The 14,779-nt window shown below is 30.2% G+C and overlaps 1 protein-coding gene across 1 annotated transcript; it reads left to right on the top strand.

Moving 5' to 3' along the window:
- The first annotated feature begins 7,807 nt into the window (after positions 1-7,807).
- On the top strand, positions 7,808-14,345 carry LOC129321099 (protein unc-13 homolog). Its single transcript, XM_054966835.1, is given in 6 exon segments — positions 7,808-8,581; positions 9,681-10,568; positions 11,291-11,746; positions 11,855-12,041; positions 13,103-13,819; positions 13,822-14,345. Coding segments are annotated over 6 exon segments (3,075 nt in total). The 5' UTR covers positions 7,808-8,014; the 3' UTR covers positions 14,082-14,345.
- Positions 14,346-14,779: the final 434 nt, after the last annotated feature.

Raw genomic sequence — 14,779 nt, forward strand, 5'->3', positions numbered from 1 at the left:
GCACATTTTATAAAGGTCACATGGTTGTTAATGTTGTGATCCTTGTATGCTAAGTAATCTAATGTCACATGATTGTTAGTTTTGTGACTATATGAATTGGGTGGTTTAATATGTAAATATGTTTCATTTGAATATGTCATTTGCATTATTGTGATTAATCAAAATGCATTTGTATAGGCTAGATTAACCTTAGTTATTAAGTGATTATACTCACCCCTCTCTGTTTAATATTATAGAAACTAACTTATCAAGATATGACTGAGGGAAACAGTCAAAGGCTTAGGATTTCTATCCTAAATTTGTAGGCCTTATTTATTTAAGAGTTTATGTATATAATTTTTTTTATAATGCCAACTAGTAGATTGCTTGCATTTGCTTACTTGTATTATTTAATTCTTAATCTAAGTTGTGTATTTTGGGCCTTATGTTGTATGTGAATTAAATATGAAATATAAATAGGGCCAAAATACTTGTGTAAGCAAGTAGTAAGTATATTTGTGAATGATAGTAATTTAGATGTGAGATTACATGATTGAGACTCCCTTTGTCATTTTTTATATTAAGGTGTTGAGCATTGAAAATGTATTGTACATGTTATTAGTGTGTTGTGGTGTGTTGCACAGGTCTTTTGAGTCTATTAAGTGTGGTTTAGGGATGGTTGTGAGCTTATGGCACTTAGTTGTGATTTTGGACATTCTAGTTATGTTTTGAAAGCATAAATGAGTAAGTTTGCATTTTGATATCTAACTTTTAATTGAGAAATGATTTGAATGTGAAACCAATGCTATTAGCTAGAGATCAAATAAAACTTTTTGTAGATATTTAGATCATCTCAATCACATGGAGAAATGAGAAGCATTAGAAATTTTGCCAAAAAATTTTCCATGACAGCTTTTTACTGTCATGGGTTTCTGCATTTTATGCCAGAACATAAAATTTTATATTGCAACATAATATGTCAAAATTCCTATTTTTGTTCTTTTAACCCCAATTCGATATTATCTTACCTTGTCTGATACTCATGCTTTTGTATACATGTTTTTCTCTAATTTTAGTTTATAAAATAATTTTTTAACATGTTAAGTTTTGAAAAACTTGGGATTCCCTTTACGTAAATTTTACAAACTTGGTAATTTATTTGGGTTAGTATCATAATTACCTTAATTTTAGAGTTATTTGTGGATTAGTAAGAGAGACATTATACCTGGCACATCCAAAGCTCCTAAATACTCCCAAAAAGTCCAAAATGTTAGTCAAAATTGAGAATAGGTCATATATAGTCCAACACCCTAAATTTATCAACTAAATAAAACGTTTTGTTTTGTTGTCGCGTCAAAAGTCACGACTTTGGCAATTTTATATTGTTTTTGCTATTAACAAAACTTAACCATTATGCACTTAATTTCTTCATCTAAAAGCCTTCCAAAAGTATCAATAAAAGTTCAGAAATACATCCAACCAAACCTTAAACCAAAATATCAATAAATTAGCTTCAAAATACCAAAACTGAACCATGGTTTGAATTTCCAAAATAATATGCATATTTTTTTAATTTGAATATTCAAAATATGTACACTTGTGTCAAAATATATTAAAATCTAAGAAAAATGTATTCAAATGACATGAAATTTTAGAGATTAACAACATAACCAAATGAATTTTTATTTCATTTTGTTTTAAAAATAATTTTAAAACTGTATTACAAAATAGTTTTTAAAAACAAAAACAAAAATGAGAATAGAAGCCAAATAGGCTAGCTTTCTATCCATGCCTCCATCTTCCTCTATTTCACTCTTCTAACAAACTAGTTCTTTCATTCTAAGAGTTTTTGGTGTGACACAATGGGGTTTTTTTTTTTTTTTTTATACACAGTCTTAGCTATTACTCGCATAATATGGCAGTGTTTTTGTGAGTATCCAGTCATTTGATCATCACATTATTGTGGTCTGCGGAAGAGTATCATACCTTTGTTCATGGCTTGAAACTCTCGTATCACTTGGTTGAGCATGATCCTCATCTATATAGTCTCCTCTCAAGCATTTAGAAAATAAAGATGGTAAATCATGAGCCTAAAATTATCCTCTATCTACTATACTTTCATGGCAACTTTGATGGTCATTAGCCTTCCTTATTATCTGCTACCACTTGTTTCGTACAATTGACAAAATTTATTTCTGTTACCACTTGTTGGGCATTTGACTTGTGATGTAAACTCAAGAAATAATAATACAATACAATTATTTAATATGAGCAAAGACATAAGGACAAGCATTCCGAAGTCAATATCACTACAACCAGGAACCAATCTATATACTAATAAAAATATCAAATTGTTGGTTATTATCTTTTCTTTTAGTTCCATAATAAATTTCTCATTGACTGGTTATGATTTGCCATAATATTGTCATTTATTACTTGATTCAAACTCATAAAAAACATTAAAAAATAAAAATGAAAAAGCAAAATTTGAACGTCACCACATTATTATGAGATTGACAATAACCTTTCTTTTATTTTGGAATTTGAGACACTCTTTTGCACTAGAGTCTTTCTAGTCTTTGATTAAAAGGAGTGTCTAAATATGATAATATAAATAAGGTTATTGCATGTGATGATAACAAGGTGATGGTTTTCAAATGTGTGTGTTTTTTTTAAATTATTTGCTTTCCCAACTAATTTGAATTGAATATGTTGTTGTGGTAGAATCTGGGAAATCATAGATGCTCTATAAGGAAGCCTTAATGGATTTGATTGTAGAGATTAACGTTAACAATATGAGGTTTTTATCTTATAGCATTATACAAAAACATCAACAATGAATGATGATTTTTATGTACACTATATCATGTGCATGGTTGGGATGAACTTGAGCCAAGAGAAGAAAAGTATGATTTAATCATTGGAGATCCAAGTGATCTGATTAAAGATGCTACTCTTTTTTTTTTTTTTAAATGCAAGATGCTCCTCAATTTTACTAAAGCAGGGTGGGATTCTTTGACCTATGAAGGACCAATAGGCATATTCAGCCATAGAAAAGGCTTCTCTGTAATTGATAACAATTTTCTGGCAAAAAATATATTTTGATAACAATTTTGATCGTCAGTAATCTTTCTTATTATCTAATAAAAATTAAAATAAAGCATACATGCTACTAAAAATTAGATACATATTTTACAAAATACGTTATTTTTACTTAAAAATTAAAAAATATAATATAATTAAAAATATTTAATATACCATATTAAAAATAATTTTGAAAAGTATTTTTATATAAGTAAAATATATTTAGAAGAAAGTTATAAAAAGTAACGGTGTCTGACCGTTAACAGAACCGTGCCATAATGGCAAGCCTTTATCATGGTGTCTGGTCTTCATAAATAAGCTTATACATATAATGTTGGCTAATGATAGCCTAATATATATTTCCCTTGGCCCTTTTTGTAGGTTAATTAAATTACTTACTTTCGATTAGAGCTGTCAATAAAGGCCTGGTGAGGAGACATCTGGCCTAACCTTTGTAAGTTTGAAAAAAGTCCATCCTTCTCCCATTATATCATCACAAAGGTGGGTGGGTAATAAAACAAATTTGTTTTTAAAGAAAAAGACCCTACCCTTGTGAGGAGACGACGAAGAGCAAGAGGGCACCTCATAAGAGTATTTTGCCTCGATAAAATGGGCTTTGGGTCGGGTTAACTTGTAAGTCATTACTGACAACTTTAGTAGTAAATTGCATCTAAACTTCAAAAGTATTTGATGCTAGGAAAAAATAAATAAAGAATTTTCTGATCTTAAAATTTAAAATACTCATTCATTTAAATTATTTCAATTTTTGGCCCATAAATATTTCAATTTTAAATTTACCAAATATGGATCAGTGGATGTAATTTACGTAAAGTAATATATACATATATACCTAAGTAAAAAAAAACACATAAAAACGAATTTAAAATTTTAAAAAAATTAATATACTGTATTAAAAATAATTTTTTTAAAAAATTTATGTAATTAAAATATATTTAGAATAAAGCTATAAAAAGGATAAAGGGCAAAAATATTCAATAAAATCATCGACGAAGAGTATCTAGTCCCTTAAAGCAAGGAAAAATACATGACTACTTATGAAGTTATTTTTTCAATGCATTTGTGACAAAATCATTATTACAGTATAATGGTTAACGTCTTTGAATTTTAATAGTTTGATCATAGATGTACTAAAAAAAATAACTTCATGAGCATTCATGTATTTTTTTATTTTAAGTTATTGAATGCTTCTAATCAATGATTTATTAATGGTTTTAACCATTTGTCCTATCAAAAACAATAGCTTTTGTTTTGTTAACAAAACAATCACCTTAATAAGAAACCTTTAATTATGGCGTCTAGTCTTCATGAGACCAGACGCCATGATTTCTCTCACCTTAGCTAAACGATGGACCTAGTAAATATCAAGAGCCTAACTTTGAAAATGAAGGATTTTGGGGTAAGAGGGCATTTGGCCCGACCCTTATAAGATCCAATAAAGCGGGTTCGAACTGAGCGAGCTTGTAAGCCGTATGATTTTTTTTTTTTTTTTTTTGGGTGGGGGGGTTAATGAAGGGACAAAATGCACAACTTTAAATACATAATCCTAGTCCTCTCTTAAATCAGTCTCGCGCTCACGCATGCATGCCTGTCTTCCTCTGCGATCCTCAGCCCTCCTCACCCATTGGCCATTGCCAAGACACAAATGGAAGTTATGGAACTGGAAAAGTCATACCAAGACACAAGAGTGACTGGGACATGTTCCGTAAATTACAGAGTTACTTATTTTTTAAATTTTAAAAAATGTAAAGCATTTTGAGTCTTTTAAAATATAATATTATCTTTTTTTTTTCAAAAGTGCCTTATTAAATAGATCATTTTTTTAGAATAAAATACTTTATTAAATAGAGATAAATATAAAAAATAAGGTTCGTTTAAAGATAAGTAACTACTTTATTGAAATGTGAGATTTGATTAAAAATACTTTATATTTTTAAACGAAGGGAGTACATGCTTATATATAATTTTAGTATAATACATTGGATTAACTTAATTTTAGAAGCATTTTTTCATATTTTTTATTGTTTATTAGATACTATCAAACCATAATAATAATAATAATGAACTCTTTCCCCGCTTTTTCCCCTCATCATTTGATTTTATAATTTGATCTTCTAATCTATATTAAGAAAGATTTCACATTAACAAAATTTAGAGGACTTTTTGTAAAATTTTACATTTGAGGTATTGAAGTTGTAATTATATGTCATAAATAACCTCATACATGGGAACAGTCCCAGCTCATCTCATTCAAGAGATGAGATCTGAAATATCTAAACGGTCCAAATTTAAGATATTATTTTATATTAATTTATGAAAATAAAAAATTATAAAATAATTTTAATAAATTTTTTATTTGATCTAGATTTAATTTAAGGGTCTAATTTAATATTAAAATTTTTATAATTGATGTATATTGATTACTCATATGAACTTTATACAATCCAACAGTTTAGATGTAATTTTTGGTTATATAGAGTACATCTAAAAAATTTAAAATATTCAATTATAAAAATTTTAACATTAAATTAGAGTTTCTAAATTAAATCTAAATCAGATTAAAAATAAAAAATTTATGAAAATTATTTTATAATTTTTATAATTTTTTATTTTAATAAATTAATATATAATAATATTGTAAATCTAAACAATCCAAATTTCATCTCTTGGATAAGCATCGCATGGTCATCTAAGCCCTTATATATACAAAATTAATATCAATTATACAAAATTAGATTGGATGAACTCAAATCCTCTCTCTTTCTATACGTACCTTTTATCAGTTGAGTTGTAATAATTTTTTAATCTTAATATACAAAATTTAATATGTATATATATATACTCTCTCTATTAAAAAATGTAAGGTATTTTTAATCGAATCTCACCTCCTAATAAAGTAGTTACTTACTTTTCAACTAACCCTATCTTTTTACATTTATCTCTATTAAACACCCTACAATAAATATAAAGTCATTATCAATAGAGATATTTTTGAAAAAAAAAAGCAATGATTACACCTAGAAAGATTAAAAATACCTTATATTTTTTAACATTTAATTTTTTTAAAAAATATCTTACATTTTTAAACGAGAGAGTATATATTACTTAATTGAACACATATATTTAAATTAATCTATTTTTTATATATTTAATATATCATTATTATTTAAATATGTCGATAATATATATTATCATATATACACACTAACGTGTTAAGAAATATACTATTTAATATCAATTAATATATTTTATGAAATAAATATTTGTGTATATCATTTTATATTATCTATGTTACATTTAAAATATTTTTAAATGATAAACATTTTATTTTTATATTTAAATTTACATAAAATAAAAAATTATTTATTAATTTTTCTATTTTATTTTATATTATATATTTACTTATAATAAGAGAAAAAAATATTCATGTAATGTTTTCATGTGAATTTTGTAATTTTGAAGATTTATTTTCATGTGAATCTCTCTCTATACATGTTATAAATTTTTTATTTTTATAAAATTTAAAACCATTTTACTAATTTTTAAATTAAAAATATTCATCACTAATCTATCATTAATATAAAAATTGAGTGACAGATTTAAATCAGTAACTAAATTTATAAAATTTGATTAAAATATAATTACATCTTATATTTATTGCTAATTTATATAATTAGTGACATATTTCAGTTCATTACAAAAATTTTGTCATGCTTATAATTATTGATGGGTTGTGTTTCCAATACAATGATTCTTATGAGAGAGCCCTTTCAAATTGTCTAGCATTAATTTTTTAATTGAAATTATTAAAAAATTTAATAAAATTTCTTATTTCTAAATGAAGATTGACGATGGAGGCTAAAAAATATTTGTATTTTCCATGATACACATTTTATACTCATATTATTGTGTGGTTTGTATTGCTTTAATATACGTAGGAGTTTATTATTATTTTTTAAATATTTAATTAAGGTACTTTACAATTTGTTTATGTATAATTTATTAGTATAATTAGAAATTCAATTTTAAAAAGTTTTAAAAAAGTATGCAGGCTTTTGAGCCCAACTTTGAGCCTTATCTTTGAAAGTAGGGCTTGAGACAAGTGTCAATTTGGAGAAAGAAAAATTTATGAACTTGAATTTTTAAAGGTCAAGTTTATATAAAAATTAGGCTGATCACTCTAGTAATAAATTTCATCTCAAACTTCCAAATGAATTTAGTTGTCAAGATTTGTTTACACTTACTATTTCATGCCAGGAAAAAGAAACTAAATAATTTTCAGACCTTAAAATATAAAAATAATTATTTCATTTAAAATATTTCAATTTTTGACCAACAAAAATATCAATTCTGAATTTACTGAATTTGGGTCATGGGATGTAATTAATTTACGTAAAGTAATATATACATATATAGCTAAATAAGTAAAACAACCCGCATGAAAACAAATTTATTAATGTATTTACAAGACTTCTGTTTTTAGAGGTCCATTTTATTTAACATGATTTTTTTCTCTTTTTGGCGAGAGATATTGAAGAACAGGTAGTGCTTCCGAGAAGTACGTGCTCGATCGAATCGGAATGTGTTCAATTTTGGATATTGTTTATGGTGTTCTTCGCCTTTCACGTACACCTCTCACATTCTCTCTCTCTCTCTCACATATCTTTTCATGCATAAAATATAAAACTTTGCTGTCATTTTCTCTAAAATGGAACACCACCCTTATTATTATCATTATCAAATCTCTCATAACAGATTCTAATGTACTTGTTTTCTTCGCCTTCTCTCCTATTATATCATTGACGTCGTCAATTTTTATAGCAGCCGCCGTCCGCCGTCGCTGACGACGTCGCTGCAGCCACCCACCGCCTCCTTCGGTTCCTGACCCATCATTATCACGTTGTACGATTCTAGACAATCAAGCATCCCAAGTATGGGTCAGCATAGCCGTCGTGAATCCGATCCCGGTCCATTTCGATCTACAATCTCCGACGACCACCATTTCTTCCGCCGTCACCTCCAAGTTCGTGACATTTTCGAGAAGGAAAGCGATCTCATATGGCCTTTCGACAAGATCGCGGGCTTAGATCGGGAAGATATACGGGAAGCGGCGTATGAGATATTCTTCACGGCGTGCCGGTCGTCGCCGGGGTTCGGAGGCAAGACTGCTCTCACGTTTTACTCTAATCATGAGAACGGCGGCGAGGATGGATCCGGCGGCCAAACGGTGGCGCCGCAAACAAGTAAGGTGAAGAGGGCGTTGGGGTTGAAGTTATTGAAGATACCGTCGAGGAGGACGTTGTGCAGCACAAGCAGCGGGGGCTTGCCTAGTCCGGTGTCGCCGGTGAGCAGCGGCGGTTTCCCGATATCGTGTGCACTTCCTCCAGCTAAGCCACGGCGGCCGATGACATCAGCAGAGATCATGAGACAACAAATGCGCGTGACAGAGCAAAGTGATAGCCGATTGAGGAGAACACTCATGAGGACTCTCGTAGGCCAAGTACGTACGTATATTGAATTATGGCTTCATTCTTTTAAAATTGTAATTAATTAATTATGCGTATTCATTTGACTCTATGGAAAATTTGAGTTTATCAGTCTTTTAGACTTCTAAAGAATTTTTCATTATTGATCAATCCAAGTTTGTTGAACAGTAGACGGAATCAATCATTTGAGCTGTTTTTTAATTTGTAAATTTGAATTGATCACCTTAATTAATTTCAGTATTTCATATTAGTATGCAAGAACAAAAATTCAGAGCTGCATATGAAGGCAAGTAAATATTTTTTGTTATTACTATATTTCAAAATTTGAAGCAACAACTTTCAATTACTCCCCCGTTCAAAAATGTAGGGTATTTTTAAAAAAGTTAAATGTTTAAAAATGTAAGGCATTTTTAATCTTTCAAAGTATAATCATTGCATTTTTTTTAAACTGTCCTTATTAATAATAACTTTATATTTATTGTAGAGTATTTAATAGGAATAAATATCAAAAGATAGGATTAATTAAAAAGTAGGTAACTACTTTATTAAAGATGAAATTCAGTTAAAAATGTCATAAATTTTTTAATGGAGGGAATATGTTATATAGAGAGAGGGAGGGGGGTAAAATGGCAATTTGACACTTAAATTCTGTATTTGACTTTTTTTTTTTTTGAATTTTATCCTTAAACATTTAAGATCATGATACTTTCACCCTTGCATCTAACTTAGACAAATATTTGACTAAAAAATTATTAAAAAAAACCAAAACAATCATAAAAAATGACCCAAAATTATAAATTTTACTTGTTATCCTTTAATGCAGTCGTTCTGTGATACTTTTTGTTATTTTTTATAACTTTATAATCAATTAACAGTCAAAATTAATAGTATTGAGATATTGTTAAGATTTAAATGTTTAGGACTGAAAATGAAAATAATAATAATAATAATAATAATAATAAGTTTAGAATCTCAAATATTCCTATATCTATAATTTGAAGTTTAAATTATCATGTTACCTTGTTTATATTCGATGATTATTTTTGAAGTACAGTGAAAAAGTAAATTAGAATACTAACCATTTAAAAGTTGTGAAAATTTCTATTGATGCAGACGGGGAGGAGAGCAGAAAGCATCGTTCTGCCTTTAGAACTACTAAGACACGTAAAGCCCTCAGAATTCAACGACCCTCAAGAGTACCATTTATGGCAAAAGAGACAACTCAAGCTTCTCGAAGTAGGTCTTCTTCTTCACCCTTCAATTCCCACAGAAAAATTCAACCCTTCAATGATCACAAGTCTCAAGGAAGTCATCCACAGTGCAGAATCCAATTCTCTAGACACAACCAACAAAACCTCAGACACCATGAAAACCCTCTGCAATGCCGTCGCCGCCTTAGCCTGGCAAAACTCCGACAGCAACCCCACTGTCTGCCACTGGGCCGATGGCTTCCCTGTGAACATCCACATTTACACTTGCCTTCTTGAGGCCATTTTTGACATCAGAGACGAGACTTCAGTGCTTGACGAGGTCGATGAGTTGCTTGACCTAATGAACAAGACGTGGTGCACGTTGGGAATCACTAGGGCCATTCACAATGTGTGCTTCACATGGGTGCTTTTCAACCAATATGTTGTGACTGGACAGATAGAATCTGATCTGCTTTGTGCATCGCATGCGATGTTGAATGAGGTTGCTAAGGATCATGCGAAGAGTAAAGAAGGCACTAATAATAATAATAATAATAATTTGGATAATGGTTTGTATGTGAAGATTTTGAATTGTGTGTTGAGGTCAATGGTGGGTTGGGCAGAAAAGAGGCTTCTGAATTATCAAGAGTTCTTTGTTCGTGGTAATGTTGCACAGATTGAGAATATTCTTCCTATTTTTCTCTTAGCATCTGACATTTTGAGTAGTGAAGATGATGGAGCAACTCAGGATTCATCTACTGATCGACTCGATCATTATGTTAGATCTTCTGCCAAAAATGCATTTAAGAAGGTTAGTTTCTACTTTAAACCTCTTTTTTTTTTTTCAATAATTCTTTCATCGACATTAATTTCATGCTTTGCTTTGTTTTTTAGAAATCATCATATATGTGTGTATATGTGTATACATACATACATATAGTATTACTGTTGAGTATCGACCGAATTCAAAGTTCGAATTAGTGAAGTGGGTGCTCCAACAAAATAGATTTATATTATTTTTGTTTCAAGATAGGTTGGCGTAGGTTTTGAAAATAAAGGAAAAACTTATTAAATTTTGAAAAAAATTGCATTATTTTTAAAATTAAAAATGTGGCCGCTATAAATTTCAATAAAATATACTCCCTCCATTTAATATTATAAAATTCTTTCAACCAAATTAATTTTTTGATAAGTGAGTTAATTGCTTTTAAAATAACACATTTATTCTTATTTAATAGAGTGTTTCAATTAAAAAACCTTATTAAATACACCCCTTAATTAAGAGTATTTTTGAAAAAATATTATTAATTGAACATTGAAAGATCCAAAATGCTTTATATAATTTTAAACATCTTACTTGAAAAAAATGCTTCATATTTTTGAAAGGAAGGAGTAAAAGAAATCATTAGAATTTATGCTTTATTCTAAATAAAAAAATTATAAATAATGGATGTTTTCATGAATTAAATATACGTGGCTATCATATTGAATTAAATGTGTATTTAAAAAAAAAATGGCCATGAGGACATGCAGATGATAAAAGAAGCAAATGAGAGCTATGCAAAATCAGAGGTAGAAGTAGATGCAAGAGAAGTGTTGTTGGGATTGGCACAGGAAACAGAGGAATTAGCAGTGAAAGAGAGGCAAAACTACAGCCCAGTACTGAGGAAATGGCTGGGGACAGCAGGAGCAGTGGCAGCATCAACACTGCACAGTTGCTATGGGGAAGTGCTGAGTCAGTATCTGAATGAGGTCACAACACTCACATCAGACACAGTTGAGGTGTTAGAGAGAGCTGACAAGCTTGAGAAAGTTTTGGTTCACATGGTGGTTGAAAATTCTGCAGATTGTGATGATGGTGGCAAGACCATTGTCAGAGAGATGGTCCCTTATGAAGTTGACTCTATCATCTTTAACCTCTTGAGGAAGTGGATTCATGAGTCTCTCAGCAAGTGCACTGAGATTTTTGAAGGAGTCAAAGAATGCGAGGTATTGAATTTGGAATAGGCTTAACAATATGCTCCGATTCAACCTTATAACGTACAAACTTCGGCTTTTGTGGACACAGAATATACAAAGTCATTTTGTGTTTTGCAGACATGGAATCCAAAGTCAAAACAAGAACCATATGCACAATCAGCTGTGGAGCTTATGAAGGTGGCTAGCACAGCGGTTGAAGAATTCTTCAGAATTCCAGTTGGAATCCCTGAGGATTTGGTTCAAGAACTTGCTGTGGGATTGGAAACTCTATTCCGAGACTACATGACATTTGTTGCAGCTTGTGGTAAGCTTTAGGAGTGCCTTATTAATTAAGATTGTTCTGGAATATGAACTTAAAAGAAAAACAAATCATGTGAATTATTCTCTACTCATTATTTTATTCATACTTTACGCTTCACCAGGCCTGTTTAAAATGGAAAGATAAAGTCATAGTTTTGGCCCCAATCATTTCACTCTAATTTTATAATTTGATGATCCATAAAATCAAATAATTTACAATTAAATACTTACAATTTAAATAATTTTTTATATAAAACAGTCCCTATATATATCAATTTTTTTTGTCAAATGTATATGATTAATTTTATTTCCTTCCTTCTAAGTTAGGTCTTTTATTTACATCAATCATATATATATATATATATATATTGAGCAACAAATAGTTATATTTTTCAAAGCTTAACAAAGGATCGTTAGAACTTTGACGGTACGGACCAAATTTGATCATAAATATTTAAATTATAAGGTCCAAACTAAAAATTTCATATTGAAAGAATCTCAAATATAATGATTCTTTAAAATATTAAAATTTTGAAAAATAAAATATATTTACCGATTATTTTTAAAAAATATTATAAGGGTATCACCTAAACGGGTTATATATATCATTTACCTTCTAACCTAAACTTTTAACATCGGGCCAAAAAAGAAAAAGCTAAATTTTTAGCAATGTACTCTTTTATATTCAAAATATAAATATTTTCTCACATCTAATTTTAATTCAAAATATAAGTAATGTAATACTTATAAAAAAAAATCTCATTTTACCCCTTATATTTATAACCTTGGCTTTTTGTATCTGTGATTTTTACCTTCTCACTCATCATAAATTGAAAATAAAAGTAAAAAAGAAAATAATATATATTTTCATTAGAAAAAAAAGATTTTGTTAGTTTGCGAAATATTGTTAAAAGCTGTTTACATTTTGGTTTTGGACTGGAGAGAGTATTTAGCCAATCGATTGCATATATTGATAGTAATATTATTTTCTCTTTTCAGTTTATTTTATGATAAATCATTTTAACAATTATAGTGTGCATATAATTAAATTGTGCATTATGTCAGGTTCAAAAAAGAGCTACATCCCTTCCCTTCCACCATTAACAAGGTGTAGCAGAGATTCCAGGCTGAGCAAGATGTGGAAGATAAGAAACCCTTGCAGTTATGGCCTTGAACAAGAACACCAACCAATCCATTCATCAAACGAACCTCATCATCATAACAGTCCTCATAGCCATCTTCCTCCTGCTCGTCCCTCAACTAGTAGAGGAACTCAACGTCTCTACATTCGCCTCAATACCTTACACTATCTTCTCACTCACATTCACGCCATTGTCAAAGCTCTCTCTCTCCATCCTAACCCGAATCCCCGGCCTTTCGCCGAGACCTCGCACTTTGAGATCCTCGTCTCCTCCATCCACGCCGCCTGCCAACACGTCTCCGAGATCGCCGCCTACCGTCTGATCTTCCTTGACTCCAACTTTGTCTTGTATGACTCCCTCTATGTCGGCGACGTTGCCAACGCTTCTATAGGTCCTGCATTGAGAATCTTGAAGCAGAACCTAACCCTAATGCTTACCATTCTGACGGAGAAAGCACATGTAGTGGCAGTGAAGGAAGTGATAAAGGCTACGTTTGATGCTTTCCTTATGGTTTTGCTTGCAGGAGGAAGCAATAGGATTTATATTAGGTCTGATCATCAGCTTATTAAAGAGGACTTTGAGGGTTTGAAGAGGCTATTTGTGAATTGTTGGGAAGGATTGAGAGTGGAGGAAATGGTGGAGAAGAAGGTGAAGTAGTGGAAGGAGTGATAGCTTTAATGGGAGAAAGTACAGAACAATTAATGGAAGATTTTAGCACCGTGACATGCGAGACAAGTGGGTTAGGAGTAATAAGTAATGGCCAAAAATTACCTATGCCTCCAACAACAAGAAAGTGGCATAGAGCGGATCCAAACACAATATTGAGGGTGTTATGCCATAGAAATGACAAAACTGCAAATCAGTTCCTAAAGAGGACATTCCAATTAGCAAAGAGGAAATGAGAGAGAGAGAGAGAGAGAGAGAGAGAGAACTTTTTGTATTCGTTTTCTCTTTAGAGCACAAGTACATACTTCATTAATGTGCCTTGTAAATAGGAACAACTTACAACTTGGTAAACACTAATAAATAGGCTTTTTCAACACTCTAGAGACTATATATATTGCTGTAGTGATATATATGGATTCTCTACATATAAAAAAAAAAAAAAGTGAATGTATAGAGTGCATTCAAAGAGCAGAAATGAGATGATGTGAGTGTGAAAATGAGATGTGTGTCCACACACAATCACATCTTTTTTGTCATTTTCTCTTTGAATGTATGTATAAATACATGAATGTAGGTAATCTAATTTCTTACTAATTTGTAGAATATGTATTTCTACCTCAAAGAAACTAAATATTTTTAATTTGCTAGGAATATTGTTTGCACTACCAGCATATACCTACAAGAAGTAAATTATGTGCACGTAGTAGTAATTATAGGTGATAATTTATGAGTGAATTCAGGCTTTCTTGTTTGAAATGAGAAACAAATAGGGAGGCGAGAGAAAAATCGGGGAGAAAAAACCAGAAGAATAAGTCATTTTTCATCCTTATCTTCCCCTAATTTCCTTCTTATGAAAGGGAGAAATTAAAGGAAAAACTTGATGCTAGGACAAGAGTATCATTTTCTTTTTTCTTTTTGTAATTTCTTTCCTCTC

This window comes from Prosopis cineraria, unplaced genomic scaffold, assembly GCF_029017545.1.
Source record: "Prosopis cineraria cultivar Desert tree isolate PC_DT_omini unplaced genomic scaffold, ASM2901754v1 PC9, whole genome shotgun sequence".
Classification (NCBI taxonomy): domain Eukaryota; kingdom Viridiplantae; phylum Streptophyta; class Magnoliopsida; order Fabales; family Fabaceae; genus Prosopis; species Prosopis cineraria.